The sequence below is a fragment of the Arachis hypogaea genome, chromosome 4 (assembly GCF_003086295.3).
Source record: "Arachis hypogaea cultivar Tifrunner chromosome 4, arahy.Tifrunner.gnm2.J5K5, whole genome shotgun sequence".
Taxonomy (NCBI): Eukaryota; Viridiplantae; Streptophyta; class Magnoliopsida; order Fabales; family Fabaceae; genus Arachis; species Arachis hypogaea.
In genome coordinates, this window is record NC_092039.1 from 84,472,051 (window position 1) to 84,487,907 (window position 15,857).

Here is a 15,857-nt window from a genome sequence, read left to right on the forward strand (position 1 = left end):
GAGGATGTCGCCTTTTTCGAAACACATATTTTCTATATCTTATCTTTTTAACAATGTCTTTTAAATAAGATTCTTCAAACTATCATCTTTCAACTTCAAACTCCTTTCAAATCTAAAATCCTTTCAAATCTTTTTCAAATCTTTTTCAAAATCTCATATCTTCTTCAACTCTTTTTCAAATCTTTTATTTTAACTTTAAAATCTTTTCACACCTTCTATCTTATCTTTTTATCTTTTTCATATCTTTTGATTTAAAACTTATCTTTTTCTATCTTTTACTAAAGTGTGAATCATATTTATATTTAATCTAATTTAATTTTAAAATCCCACCCTCCTCAATTTATACCATTCGGCCACCCTCTTCCTCCTTCCATTCGACTCCTTCTTCTCTTCTTTATCTTCTTTCCTTTCTTTTTGCTCGAGGATGCATAAACTTTTTAAATTTGGTGTGGAAAGAGCCTTTTCTTCTCACTCCATTCAAATTCCATGGCTCCAAAAGGTGAAAATCCCACTTCAAGAAGCAAGAAAGAAGACAATCAAGTAGTTATTTTCAAACCTTTTAGATTCTACACAAAGTAGTATGAAAAAATTTATTACAAAGTAATGTGCAAGAGGACAGTGATCTCGGAAGCCAAATTCAAATTAAAAGAATATGAGTACTCCAGAGATCCAAAAGCAAATTCGAAATAGAGGTTGAGAGATTCTGGCTGATCCTGAGATCAATGTTGGAATAACAATGATCACATGAATTTTATGCAAATCTGTGGATGACAGATAAGCAAAGGAAAGATGGACAAGGATTCCATACTTTTCGCACTATGGTGCGAGGGAAGACACTTTATTTTCATCTTGACAAGGTGAAAGAGATCTTCAAGTTACCTCCATAAAAAGATGATCCAGAATCCTTTAATAAGAAGGTGGTGGCTAATCCAAAGTTGGATCAAATTCTAGAAGACATATGTCTGCCTCAACAACACAAAAGATAATCCAAACCAACTGAGAAGAGTAGATCTCAAATCAGTTGCTAGGGGTTGGTTGAATTATATTGGGCGTTCCATACTCCCTACTAGTAACCGTTAAGAAGTTACCATCAGAAGGGCTGTGATGATTCACTACTTATAATGGGAAATGAGGTGGAAGTCCACCAACTAATTCTCTTTGAGATGTATAAGGTTGTAAACAGAATGTCAACTTAAGCTAGATTGGCCTATCCAAACCTTATCTTTTGCTTGTGTAAAGAGGCTGGAGTCATGATTAATAGAGACTCATTTATCCCAGCAGAAAGCCTAATCACCAAGCAAATGATGCAAAGCGTCCAAGTACTAGCTGATCAACCCAAAAGGAAGGTGCCTGAGCCTCAATAGATCCCTCCAATTGAATATTGGACCCAGCTAAAAGCATCTATTGCACAATTACAAACCACCTTGGATCAATTAAGAGAGGAGCAAAAAGACCAGACTAGCATGCTTTCCAAACTGGTCAAGGAACAAGAGAAGCAGGGGCGTGAGCTAGAAGAACTGAAGCATCAGAAATTATCCCCTGAAGAGCCTAACACCTCCCATGATTGAGGTGGTTGAGTTCCACCTCCCTATTTCTGTGGCTATTCTAATTCCTATTTCTTATGTTTAGATTTACATGATCACTCGTAGCATTTAAGTTTTTATTTAAATTTCTGCTGTTTAATTTAAGTATTGCATGAGTATTATTAGGATTTAATTTTTTATTTTCCAATTAGCTATAAAATGTTCCTCTTATCATCTTATTGAACTTGAATGAAATTTTGATTTTCTTTGAAGCAGTAAAGGTAAATAAATTTCGATTTTTATATAGAATAGTTCAATTATATGATGTGGTGACATTGCTTTTGTTTTCTGAATATATGAATGAATAGTGCCTATTTGATGTTAGAGTTAAGAATGTTGGCTCTTGAAAGAATGATGATAAAAGAGAAGTATTATTGATAATCTAAAAAATCCTAAAATTGATTCTTGAAGCAAGAAAAAGTAGCAAAAAGCCATAAAAGAAAAATATATATGAAAAAAAAGCAAGCAGAAAAAGCCAATAGCTCTTTAAACCAAAAGGCAAGAGAAAAAAGCCAATAGTTCTATAAACCAAAAGGTAAGAGCAAGGATCCAAGGCTTTGAGCATCAATGGTTAGGAGGGCCTAAAAGAAATATCTTAGCCTAATCAGTTCAAATGAGCTGCTTCCCTAACTATATGCTTGTGGTGTGAAGATGTCAAGTGAAAAACTTGAGACTGAGCAGTTAAAGTCGTGATCCAAAGAAAAGAGTGTGCTTAAGAACTCTGGACATCATTGGTTGGGGATTCTAGCAAAGCTGAATCACAATCCAAAAGGGTTCACCCAGTTAAAGTGTCTGTGGCATTTATGTATCAGGTGGTAATACTGGAAACAAAGTGCTTAGGGTCACGACCAAGACTCAAAAGAAGCCATGTTCAAGAATCAAAAAGAACTTAACTAAAAGAATCAATAGTATCATATGGAATCTAAGTTCCTAAAGATGTCAACCATTCTGAGCTTCAATGGAAAATGAAATGCCAAAACTGTTCAAAAGCAAAAAGCTACTAGTCCTGCTCATCTAATTGTAACTAAGCTTCATTAAGAACTCGGAGATTTATTGAATCATTCTCTTATTTTCATCCTACATTGTTTTTGGTTGCTTAGGGGCAAGCAACAGTTTAAGTTTGGTGTTCTGATGAGTGGATATTTTATACGCTTTTTGGCATCATTTTCATATAGTTTTCATTATGTTTTATTATGTTTTCATAGGTTTTAGTGCAAAATTCATATTTTTGGATTCTACTTTGGGTTTGTGTGTTTTATGGTGATTTCAGGTATTTTCTGGCTGAAAATGAGGAGTTTGAGCAGAAGTCTGATCAGAGACAGAGAAAGAACTGCAGATACTGTTAGAACCTGACCTCCGTGCACTCAAAGGAGCTTTTTTGGAGATACAGAACTCCAAATGTGGAAATCTTAACGCCTATGGAAAGCTAACATCCAGGGCTTTCTAGAAATATATAATAGTAAATACTTTGCTTTGAAAATGAAGGCCCAAAACTGGCGTTCAACATCAGTCACCAGCCCTATTCCTGGCGTCCAGCGCCCACAGGGGAGCAGCTGGTGTCCAACACCCAAAAGGGACCCAGGGGTGGCGTTCAACACCCCTAAGGGGTACTAGCTTGTGGGAGACACTCAAGCTCAGCCCAAACACTCACCAAGTGGGCCCTATAAGCAGATTTTCGCACTAGAAGACTAGTTTATCTTATTTTCTGTAATCCTTAGTTACTAGACTAGTATATATAGAACAAAGATCGCCCTTGTTAGAGATCTTTGCCCATTTGAACCTTTTATTATATTTTTCTATCAGCATGAGTCACTAACCTCCTAAGATTAAGGTTAAAAGCTCTGCTAAGTTTCATGGATTAATAATATTACTGTTCTAATCCAATATGTCTGATTCTATTCTCTTTGCAACCTCGTTCTTCATCTTATGAATTGAGGGTGACCCGTGACAATCACCCTTGTTCTACATGAGTTTTGTGCGATTTCTGACCCGGATAGCGTTGAACTAAAGCTAGAGATTGCATTGCGGATTCCAATAGAACATCTGATAAACTTTGGATATGTGACATATAATCCCGTTGACTATGGGTGCATGAGGTCTCTGGGCATTAAAACTAGAGTCAGAGAAGCAGCACTTTCTGATCCAAAGATCTGCCGTGTCTGTGGCACCTTGAGTAGGATCGTGAAGGAAAGTGGATTGCTTAGAGCTTCATCTTCTGCACTACGTGAGAAATCTAGAAGTAGCTTGATGAGAGGACATGAGTCATTTCGTGGTGAATTGCTGCAGTAGAAGAGATTAACTTGATGAGAGGATATGAGTTAATCACTTACGGCTGCCATTGAACGAATCAGAAGGTTATTGAAGAAGAGAATAAGAAAAGTTAATCCGGAAAGACAAAGCATCTCCAAAGTCTCAACCGTTCTCATACCATTGAATTCTAATTTATCTAGTAACTTTTATTTATTTATTTTGTTTTATACTTTTTTCGTGTCAAACTATAATTTTTATCCACCTAACTAAGATCTGCAAGGTATCTACTACTTGCCCAAACAAACAATTTCCGTGGGATCGACCCTCACTCACCTGAGGTATTACTTGGACGACCTGGTATACTTGCCGGTCTATCTGGGCGAATTCTACGGAGTTAGTTTCGTGCACCAATTCCTAATGGTTATAATTACTGCATATTTATCATAGGATATTCTCAAGAAGAATCTAGTAATAGAGTTTCCTTTAACCTGCGGCTGTCATAGTAATTAACAATGTATTTATTATACTTTGATTTCGGACACCTAATATCTTAGGGTGCTAGTTGAATGGATATTGGGTATGATTTAAATACTTGTAGAATTAATGATTAGTCAATAAGAAATTCGTCAACTCTCGGTAAAGAGTTTGAGCTGTATGATTATAATGACTGTGATGAATAAAATCTTGGCCAAGGAGATTGAATGAATGAAGAAATGAGTTTTTTAAGTCACTCACAGTTCAATATAATAATGGTAACAAGTTAGAGTTTGACAATTAAACCATACTCTAAGGGTTAATCAGGAGTTTGATAGATGGAAGGAATTATACTTTGTTCTTCTAAGGTTCTGAGTAAAAATATATTACTTCAAACTATCGGGTCGTTAAAGAGTGTTGCTAGATGCCAACTTTGATTAGTAAATTTAGTATGACTAATTTACTACCCGCTTAGTATTGAACCTATGGGGTCACACACTAACGAGTGTTCTAATATTTGTTGTAGAATTATCTAATTATTATTTTGATTTGATTAAATAAATATTTATATTAATTCAAATAGAATATTATTATATTTTTTGCTAGGATAAAGAATATAATAATAGTATGATAATTGAGAATATTAAATGAGATTTGAGAATAATTAGTTATTTTATTTCTAAACTTGAATTTTAAATTTGGATGAGATCGTGACTGATTCTGTTTCAAATTGAATTATGATATGATTCATAAATTTGAAAGATTCATATTTGACATCAATAACAAATCCCATACTATATATATGTATGTCAAGAGTAGAGGACACATGAGATGAGAATAAAATACAAGAGTTTTATTCCTTTACCTCTACACACATAAACGAATGTGAGCATAATTCTTAGAGAAAATTTTTATGGCGTGCAAAGAGTTGCAAGAGGTTTCTCAATTTAGATCAGATGTCCATTAGTCAAAGAGTTGACAACAAAGATTGGTTTCAGTGTGAATACGCATAGCACCTTCGTACCATCGAAGGAGAAAGTGATTTTTACTAGCATATACAGGTATTTAGATTTGATCTATATATTTTATATTATTGGAATAAGGTTTAAGTACAAAATAGATCTTTAGAATTACTTTTGTTTCTTCTGTTGCGTGTTATGAATACATGGTAATCCTTCAAAGAGCTGCCTTGAAACAAAACACTTAGAATCAAGAACTTCAAACATTTTTTCTAGTTAAAAATTGTAGAGTAAACTGCTTCAAGGATCATACAAGTCAAAAAAAGTTTTGATAATACAATCTGAAACTTAGTCTTTGAAATTCTTGATTCCTAAAATATACAAGATTCATCAAAATTCGATAAGTCCATGTAATCATGGAGATTATTGAAAATCTCACTTTGATTTGGACTTGAATTTACAAACCTCTTCAAATTCTTTTTATAAAGAAAAATTCTGTTTATTTATTAATTTTTTTTTGGCTTTGCTTGTCAGTATTATGATGCATAAACATCTTTAGTTGTTTTTAAGTTTTTTTTTCATTAGTTTTCTTAATTTTAAATCAAAGTTCTTATGATTATAGTAAAGTTTTGATAACTTATCATATGTTTGAAGTTATGTTAGAATAATTGTGTTTTCATGATATAATTAATAAAATAAGGATGAAATTTTGAAAAAAACACAAGCACTCTTAGAAGAGGAAGAGAAAGTGGACGTCCAGCGTCCAAATCATCAATCTGAATGCCCAAATCCCAGGCTCGACGCCCAAACACTAAGTTGGGCGCCAGAACACCAAGCTAGACGCCAGGATGCCAAGCCCAACGCCAAAAGGCCAAGTTGCGCGTTAGAATCATGAAACCAGTGTCAACACACTCAAGCCTAAGTGTCAATGTCCATTCCTCTTTCTAGGAAGCTTAAATTCAACTCAAGATTCAAGATTTAAGCGATTAATTAGCAACGAATTCTTTCTAAAAATATAAGATTTGATTGTTAAGATTTAGATTAGATTTAAATCTGAATAAAGTTGTTATCTTATTTTTCTAGAAAGATAAAAACTAGTTTTATGATAAATTTGAATTATTGTTTTTGTTATTTTATTCTTCCAAAGATTAGATTAGATTTAGTTAAGATTTAGAATATAAATAAGTGAACAAGAATCACATCTAGATAATCTAGGAGAAAATCTAGGATGTAGGATCCTCGAATTCCGATCATCATCTTTTCATTAGTTTAGTTATTTTCTTTTCTACCATAAATAATTAAACTTCTATTGTTAAATGTTAGAGACTCTATTTTATTTTTATGGATTAGTTATGCAAGTATTTTCTTTATTTTAATTTATATTTTTCTATATTTTCAAGATAGAATTTTGTTCATCATCATTAATAATTATAAATATCAAAAAATATTTTAATTTTGTCTTAAATTCTGTTATTATTTTAAAAAATTTAATATCAAAATTAACTTCAAATTCATCTCATAATCTTCAATTATTTAGAACTAATTTGTAAAAAATGACATTTATTTCAACTAGAAATAGGTTTTGAATATTACGTGACTTTAAATTAAAATTGTGCTTAATTTTTTCTCTTAATTAATTAACTAAAAAATTGATGATTAATTAAATTCAAAAAAATTAGATTTCCAAAAAATTAGAATTTAATTATAAATAATTTACTGTGAAAAATTTTTTGCATGAACCAAACTGGAAAAAACACAAATATTGCTTTTTATAATAATTAAACATCTCCAAGCATCTCCAAGCGCTCCGACCTTTACCATCCCTTATTCTTGATTTCTTCCTAATTCTCTAAACCTTCTCTCGCCCAATAATTAAAACAAAATTAATTCTCACTTCTCTATTCTTGATTGATCTAATTAGATATTCAAGTGAACGTTGCTTGCTTCATTCCATTAATCTTCGTGAAATAATATCGCTTCATTCCATTAATCTTCGTGAAATAATATCCACTCACTGCAGTATTATTTGATGCAATTTGATACACTTGCCAATAATACGATCGTATCAATATAATGTACTTTAAGATGAACGAGGTAAAGAGAAAAAGTGTTTAGCCTTAAAATGGCTTGTGTTTAGTTTTATTTTAAAGATTTCCTTCCTTATTGGAAGACTATTCTCTAAATTTCCCTAACCCAACAAGCCATGAAATTACGACAAAAACAAAACTGTATGTAAACATACCTTTTTTTTCCATGGCACAAAACATATCATTCAGCTATAGAAAATATCAGAATGCCAAGAAGCCAGATCACTAAAGCTCAAGCTGTGCCCTAAAATGGAAACTTCCTTCACAAATAAAGGGCGCCATGGGCGCTATAAATTACAATCAATCGTTTAACACTCTTTTATTGTCTTGTGTATGAAAACTAAGAACACTTCAAGCACTTCCAAGTTAGTGCCAAGCTACACCTACAAATCTAGAAATGGAAATCAAGACGGGAAAATCAGGTAGACAGAAATAGAGAAGAGGAAATAAACCAAGAAACATGCTGGTTGATTCTGGACATATCTACATTCCACTAGAGAAATGTCGATTAGTCAGTAACCTATCAAAACTGTGCAACCCTGTCAATGCTAATGGGCATATCGAGTCAAACCAGGTTCTTATCAGCCACCAGCAGTGTATGCCACCAACCACAGGCAACATTTCTAGGTCGGCAACCGGCAATAAGAACTTGACAAGGGACATTTCGGTCAGTAGAATCTCCCAAACCAAGCTGGTGAAGATATATGATAATTAGAATTCATGAAGTTGAGACAAAAATAAGCTAAACTTTAAATAGGCAGTTAAAATACCTGGCCATATTTGTTCCATCCCCAAGTAAATAGGTGACCATCCTCTTCAAGTTAAAACCAAGGGAAAAATTTTAGGATGAACTTGTAATACATGACTCAGCTTATGACTAAACTAGTAAAGAGCAAACTTGAATTCTTAGACTTTACAAAAATTCTTTTACTTGTCCACAAAAATGACAGAATATATTTGAACCAAAATGAACGCTAATGTGAATGAAAGATATTTGCTAAGGACGAAACTAGGCATAGGCAACCTCTTGACTGGAAAAAGGGCATCATAGTTGAAATTTAAAAACTTGAAATGGGTGTGAACTTTCAATTACTAACGATTCAAAGAACAAATCTGATTGGAGTATCACATGGACATCATTAATAGAGCACACACAAGGAAATACCTGTTAGTAAAGCACTATGACGAGCCCCACAAGAAACCATACTAGAATACTTATTCTCAAAACGGGAAGCTTCCAACTGTTTAGGCAAGGTCTGAAATAGGAAAAATAAATGAGTTACACAATATGGTTACACTTGTACTTTTCATGATTTGGAACATCATTACAGATGGACTATATTCAGATAATTAACCTTCAAAGCTAACATTTGTACATCTAAAATGATAGATGCATAATGAAAACTTTTGGATAGAAACCAAAAATATCTATTAAGAGCTCAAAGTTGAAACAAGCACAATCTGAATTATTCATTATTTGACCATAAGGACATATAGACTTGCCACATACGAGAATTCTTAAGAGTATCATCTTTTTCTATACATATATATTATCAGAAATTGGTTGATCTCCAAATCTAATCCATTATATTAGGAATTACGATAGGATACTATGGCGCTTCCTTATGCATGTAGCCAACTCTTCCTAGAGTAAAAAGCTTAGTTATATTGTTATATTGTTGGAACTTGGTCATCAGAAGGTGCATCACTTCATCATACTTGTAACAGACAAGAGGGGCATATATTATTTTCAAATAATTTAATCTTCCAGAAACAATTCGCAAAATCATGCACATTCCTAAACTAATGCCAAATGCAAGCACTTCGCAAAAGAGATACTCATACAGCTAGCTTATAATTTACATATAAAATCATAAGTTAAAATAACTTTGGGTGGTTGAACATATCAACAGAAGCAGCAGCAATGACAATAATCATGCATTGTCTCACTCGGTGAAGTCTAACACGTCTTTATGAGTATGTAGTTTTCTATTGCATTCTGTTTGTTGAGAATTATTGTAGAGAAAGCAAAACTCAGATAATTCAGTTAGAGATATGTACCTCAGGCTGATCACTACCAGTACCCAATTGTCCAAACTGATTCCCACCAAATGCATAAATATGACCATCTACAGTAACACACAATGTGTGCCAAAGTCCCGCCGCAATTTTTTCCACAGTAGTACTCAATAAAGATGGAACTAGGGTTGGTCTCAGTTGATCAGCATTATTCCCTTGTCCACACTACATGAAGTTTAAATGTAAAATTGTCAAGAAATTCTGCATGGGCCACTCAAATGTCTCATAAGAATAAGAATCATACTAATCATTAAATGATAAAATATGTCTCCTCATGGTAGTTATTCTTTTGACTACAAATAAAGTTATAATATTCAAACCATAAGGATTGGATCACGGCATGAGAAGTGAAGCTACAACTCAAAACTCAAGATTGTATTTAGCTTGTATATCATGGTAGGTACGTACATAAAGCATCCACACTTCAAGCAAGATATCAGGTACCTTTTCCACACTACAGGAATTTAAATGCAAAATGGTAAAGGGAATATTATAGATGAGCCATTAAAATGTCTTTTACGAAAACAAATCACTGAACGAGAAAACCATCCACAGTAATTACTATTCGAGTGGAAATGAATGTATATTAATTCAAGGCCTAGGAACTGGGCAAGGCCAAGAGAAGGCAAGTAACTACTCAAGATGTCTAGCTTGTAGATAATGGAAGCTATGGATCTAAAGCATCAACTTCAAAATGAGAAATCAGATATGATTGGCACATGTTGGCCGCATCAACAAAGAGTACACAGTCATATTGACAACGGTCTGAAACTTTCAACACACTTAAAACAGCAAATTCAATATTTCCTACATCCAGAATCTTCCTTAACATAGTACTTTTGGGAATAAACTATAATAAAAATGTCAAAAAAAAAAAGAAGAAATCCAAATAGTTTCCCTACATAAAACTAAACAAAAACATTTAAGATATTCTTTGCCGGACTCCCTGTGGCTGAAGCTTAAGTAGTAAACCCTATCCTAATTTATTGGTGGCATTGGTTTCATTGATAAGGTTATTTTGCATACCTTATATTCTTTCATACAGTTAGTTGTGTTATACCCTTACTTTCTTGCATACAGTTAGTTGTCTTATATCTGTATCTCCTTCAACTTAATGGAACATAAGATTTCCCAAATCCACCTTATCATCTTATGCATTTTTTACGCTTCCTTCTAGAAAACAAAGAAACTTCAAATACTTAGTCTGTTCAACAATTCTGTGAATAGACAATTTTCTTTTTGGGTCATGGTCCAATATGGTCCATAACTATACTATTACTAGGGCAAACTACCAAAATTGCACTCGAATAATTTTGTCGCTGACAAAAATACATTCGAATTTTCCTATCGACAAAAATGCCCTCATAATTTAAAAACGTGACAAAAATGTCCAATATTAAATATGAATTTCTCAAAAAATGATTTAGAGATTGAGTTTTGATGGAATTTTTTTGCAAGTATGACTAGAAAAATGAGATATTATTATTCTTAAAAGTTGGTGATCTTTCACTAAGTGTATATTTTTTTGTGATTTTTTAAAACTATTATTGGTTGTTAACAAAAAAAATCACAAAAATAATATATACACTTAGCGAAAGATCACCAAATTTTAAGGATAAAAATATCTCATTTTTCTAATCATACTTGCAAAAAACCGCATCAAAATTCAATCTCTAAAGCATTTTTTTGAGAATATATATTTAATATTGGACTTTTTGTCGCGTTTTTAAATTATTTGAGGGCATTTTTGTCGATAACGAAATTCGAGTGTATTTTTGTCAGCGACAAAATTATTCGGGTGCATTTTTGGTGGTTTGCCCTACTACATAACTAACAGTAGGTTCTGCCACAATTTTTGAACAATCCCGGGGTTAAGATAATAACAAAGCCATTCCTCACTAGGCAGTGGCATCTATGTAAAAAAGTTGGATTGAAATGAATCTACCAACAGCACAATAAATAAAAATAAACAAAAACAATTTGTCTCACAATCACTAGTTGGAGCTTTTTTATGTGCGCATTCTAACTTATTATTGTCAATACAATAAATGCCCTCCCTCTAGACAAAAGATGAACCAATAAAATATTAAAATGTATTTTAATAACAAGCTCACCTGACCATACAGGCCCCAGCCAAAAGTAAGGAGTGCCCCAGCATCTACACAAAAAAAAATAAGAAAAAATCAGATGACATATCAAAATGGTCCTTGGTTATAATTAGCTGGACTTCTGTCGACCATAATGACCATCTGGAGTTTAGTAACTAGCCTATAGTATTCTAAAACTGAATTTGGCCTTCATAGCATATGATATAAATATTTAGTGCAGCTCATATAACAAAGAATTCGATATACTTGTGCAAGACTACAAGAGAGCAATGAAATGCTGACCTGTCACAACAGCGCTATGCCGACCTCCACAAGCAATTTCCTTCACATAACTTCCAGGAACCTTTGATACTTGTGCCCCAGCACCACTTCCTTGATGAGCAGTTGATGACCTATCTTTCCCAGAAGTGGACTCCATACAAGGTATAACGTGAGGAGATGACACCATCTTCACTCGAGAACCCAAACCTAGCTGTCCTTCACCTCCATAGCCCCAACCCCAAACCTGTCCCACATCTGAAAACTTTGGTGAAAACATGATGCATCAGGGGTCTTGCTTTACATCAAAAAACCTTCCATATCTTCATACTTCATAGAACCTACAAAACTATATGTCGTAACCACAAGAACAAACCAGCTACACCTAGAGGATCATAGGATCACAATCACTAGGTACCGATAGACACAAAGGGAATTACCTGACAGTGCTAGTGTATGCCTCCCACCAGCTGCTACAGAGGTAATCTTGACCCCAGGCCCAAGGGTAATAAGAGAAGGGGAAACGGTAAAGAAGTCATCTCCAGATGCTGGACTGTCGGATTCCTGTCTCGCAAATGAGATTTTTCTTCTCTTAATAGCTTCCTCTCCAACTTTCTTGTTGTCATGATGAGAATCTGACCCACTACTTGTGTTTGAGCTTTGTGGGCTTCCTGTTTAACGTCTCAAATTCCATTAGCTCCCTGAAATGATATCAGAGAACTCTCTTTGATGTTAAATTATTTTGATGCATATGTATGTGATGATTAGTACCTTGATCAGCTATTGATGAGCTTTGTTTCCCAGAAATATCCTTTTGCAGGCTTCCTGCAGCTATGAAATCAGTAATAACTTTACCAGAAGGCACACATTCTTTCCATCCCCATGCATAGACTTCACCTTCATCTACAAATGGAGCATTAAATTCAATAGCAAGGTGTTAGTGTTATCTCTGGGCCATTACCTAAGGGTAAGCTAGTTCAAGTCATTCTTTGAAACACTGAACGCTGAGTTAACTACAAACTAAAATTTTCCCACTAAGTGATTCTCCTTTCGAAAGGTGAGTTAACAAACGCAGAAAACTAAATAAAAATTTAAAACCTTTTCAACAGTAATGGTATGTGTTGTTACATCGAAATCCTTTTCATGATCTAGTATTTGGCATTTAAAACATAGGTTAAAAATTTGTTTCCACCCGAAACATTGCCGTCCACTCAGACTTGGAGCTTATTGATTAAATATTATAACAAAAGAATTACCAAAATACAAATATGTCTTCATAAAATATCAAATCTCTAGGCTAAACTAATTGATTTATTTTAAATGAGAACAACTACTATTATAAAGTGGCAAAATCTTATGTCTCTTTAGATATTTTAACTCGTACCTTATTCAAATTGTTTGTTTTATTATTGAATTACTTATTTATTTGTTTTTTTTTTTTTGTATAATGTACTCCCAAACTAATGTCCTATTTTTCACAAAATTTCCATGCCCATACCAGTATCTAGTATGGGCATAATAAGTCAATGGGGAGACATCAGACACTGAACTAAGAGGATAAAAATTGGAAATAACTTTCATTTCCTTCCAAGCTATTGTGTATGAACTTGACTAAAATCTTCAGCATGTAACGATAATGTTAAAATGAATTTCAAATGTTTTATTTCTTCATCTTTCTCTTCCATCTTTACTATTTCAACAAATAAAAATCTTATAAAATTGAGATCCTAGTTACTGCATGAAAATCAGTGTACTTCATTGAAAGACATTTTTATATAGTTTAATTTTCTTCAATTCAACCATTGATCTTATAGGAGTTAATACCCTGAAATTTGAGGTCGGACTTAAATTGACCGCTAAAATACCAATTGACCCAAATTAGACTCCAAAATTACAATGGTAACTCGCGTTAGCCCCTGAGCTCATCTCCGTCAACGGCATGTTGATTTGGCCCTTTAACTTGCGATGCTGGATAAAACAAAACGTCGTTTCATATTGGCACCCAATCTTGAACGAAATGACGTCGTTTCACACAAAACACATCTTTTTCTCACTAGTGATGGTCATAAAACAATATGCATTTTACCCGATTCGTGTGAAACGACATCATTTCATTGAAGATTGGGTGCCAATATAAAACGATGTTGATTTGTTTTATCCAGCGTGACAAATTAACATGCCAAATCAACATACCATTACAGCATTACCGGAGATGAGCTCAAGGGCTAACGCACATTGTAAATTTGGAGGTCCAATTTGGATCAATTAAAGTCTTAGAGGTCAATTTAAGTCCGAGGCCAAATTTCAGGAGGCCAAATTAAGTATTATATATTTATGTTTTCAAATTAATTCCACACTACTTTCTGTTATATACTACAGCGATGCCATTGACTATGATAAGCCCTTTAACTATTCTCTTATACGAAAGCAACCAAAAATTGCTGGGCTATATACTAAATCCCATTTAGTTAATCTGAAAAATTATTATCACAACCGTATCATAGCAGAAAATCACTCTTTTATACTAATTCATAGTTTAAAAAAATTGAAATCCAAGCAATTAAACTAGAAATCAACATCCTTCGTCGTTCTTATTTCAGGCTCACTGGTAGTAAACTGATTCAAAGCTCAAATTAACAATCGCAAAAAATAATGACCTTTCAACATCTACAAGATAGGGGGAATTAGAAGCATTACCAGTGACCGAGGCGCAATGAGCCCAACCAGCAGCAGCCTTCAGCACTGCAGCATCAGTGGGGAGCTCAAAAGCTCCTGGAGTCTCCTTCAACCCACACATGCAACAAAACAAGTTGCAAAATCAATTCCAACACCGATTCAGACCTAAAAAATCAACTCAAAACAAGGACGCGAACTGCATTACCCCACGCTTCCCCGACGTCAAATAACTCTGGCTCTCATCATCCGCGGAGCCCCACGTCACCAGCTTCCCTTTCTCTGCAGCGAAAAAATGACCACAAAAAACACAAATCAACCAATTCAGATTTCATTCAACAATTGGAACTAAAAGGGGGGAGGGGGAACACGTTCCAGGATCTGTTCCTAAAGGATTTAGATCTAGAACGTTCGCGAAATTATGTAACCGTTTTCGATCTGGATTCTAGTCATCGGAGAGTCAAGGGACTGAAGAATCGAACCTGAAATGGCCATGGCGAATCCACAACCGCCGCCACAAACGTCTTTCCAGGAATCTCCGGCGATGGAGGGATCAGAGAGGCTTACCGACGCCGGAGACAGTATCGGAGTTTTCTCCGGCGAGGCTCCGGGAAGGTAGCCCCACATGTACACCATTTTCTCCTTGCACTCTTCCTCCTTCTTCTCCTCCTCCACCTTCGTCTCTTCCGCCGCTCCTTCGTTTCCGTTCATCGCGAGAACCAACAAAAACAAAAATAAAAAAAAAGAAAAAAATTCTCCAAACGAGAAGTATAAGCTCAAAACGCAGACAGAAGCAGAACACAGAGCTCTATCTGCAAAAAGAAGAAAAAAAATGAGAACAACAAAACGACGATGAGTGCTGGTCGTTGAAGCAAAACTGAGAAAAAGCAAAAGCTGAGAAAAAACACTGGGATAGGAAAGAGGAGGAGGAAGAAGAGAAAAGAGTTGACAGTAGGCGTATCAATTACAAGGTTATAGCTGTGGCCACCTCGGATGATGACGTGGCATTTTGGACACGTGGCACAATCAGCACCGCAGTTTGGATTTGCACATACTTGAAGTGGCGAGTATAGTGTGGAAGTTTCTGGAAGATAGGGGGACCTCTGACTAGAGCCCGAGGTGCCTCCATAGATCGACACGTATCTTCTTTTTCTATTTTTTTAATTAATCTGATAAGAATATGTATATCATGATTCATATGTGCGTGGAATATTATTTAATTACAAATTGCAGAAACTTTAGGCTCATTTTTTTTATATTGAAAACTTGTGTGTTATGCTTCGTTATAGATACTAGGGATGCAATACACGCATGTGGGACGGTTTTATTTCAATTTTAGAAGAGAAATCGAATCTTTCGATTTTTTTGATATAAATTTTTGGTATT

General features: G+C 34.4%; 1 protein-coding gene across 1 annotated transcript; it reads right to left on the minus strand.

Annotated features, from left to right (window-relative positions):
- Positions 1–7,591: 7,591 nt before the first annotated feature.
- LOC112796913 (ultraviolet-B receptor UVR8) lies at positions 7,592–15,417 on the minus strand. The gene is made up of 11 exons (XM_025839591.3): positions 14,954–15,417; positions 14,680–14,753; positions 14,496–14,580; positions 12,570–12,701; positions 12,239–12,469; positions 11,823–12,056; positions 11,547–11,590; positions 9,415–9,597; positions 8,519–8,609; positions 8,124–8,167; positions 7,592–8,044 (listed from the first exon to the last, which is right to left on the minus strand). The coding sequence occupies exons 1-11, from the start codon at positions 15,180–15,182 to the stop codon at positions 7,919–7,921; spliced, it is 1,473 nt and encodes a 490-aa protein (XP_025695376.1). The 5' UTR covers positions 15,183–15,417; the 3' UTR covers positions 7,592–7,918.
- Between the last annotated feature and the right edge of the window lie 440 nt (positions 15,418–15,857).

Excerpts from the sequence above, each read along its gene's own strand:
- LOC112796913 (XM_025839591.3), bottom strand. The coding sequence starts at position 15,182 with ATGAACGGAAACGAAGGAGCGGCGGAAGAGACGAAGGTGGAGGAGGAG. Across the intron at positions 9,598-11,546 it reads GCTGGGGCCTGTATGGTCAG|TGTGGACAAGGGAATAATGC; the intron begins GTGAGCTTGTTA and ends AACTTCATGTAG. Across the intron at positions 8,168-8,518 it reads TCATAGTGCTTTACTAACAG|AGGATGGTCACCTATTTACT; the intron begins GTATTTCCTTGT and ends TTTAACTTGAAG.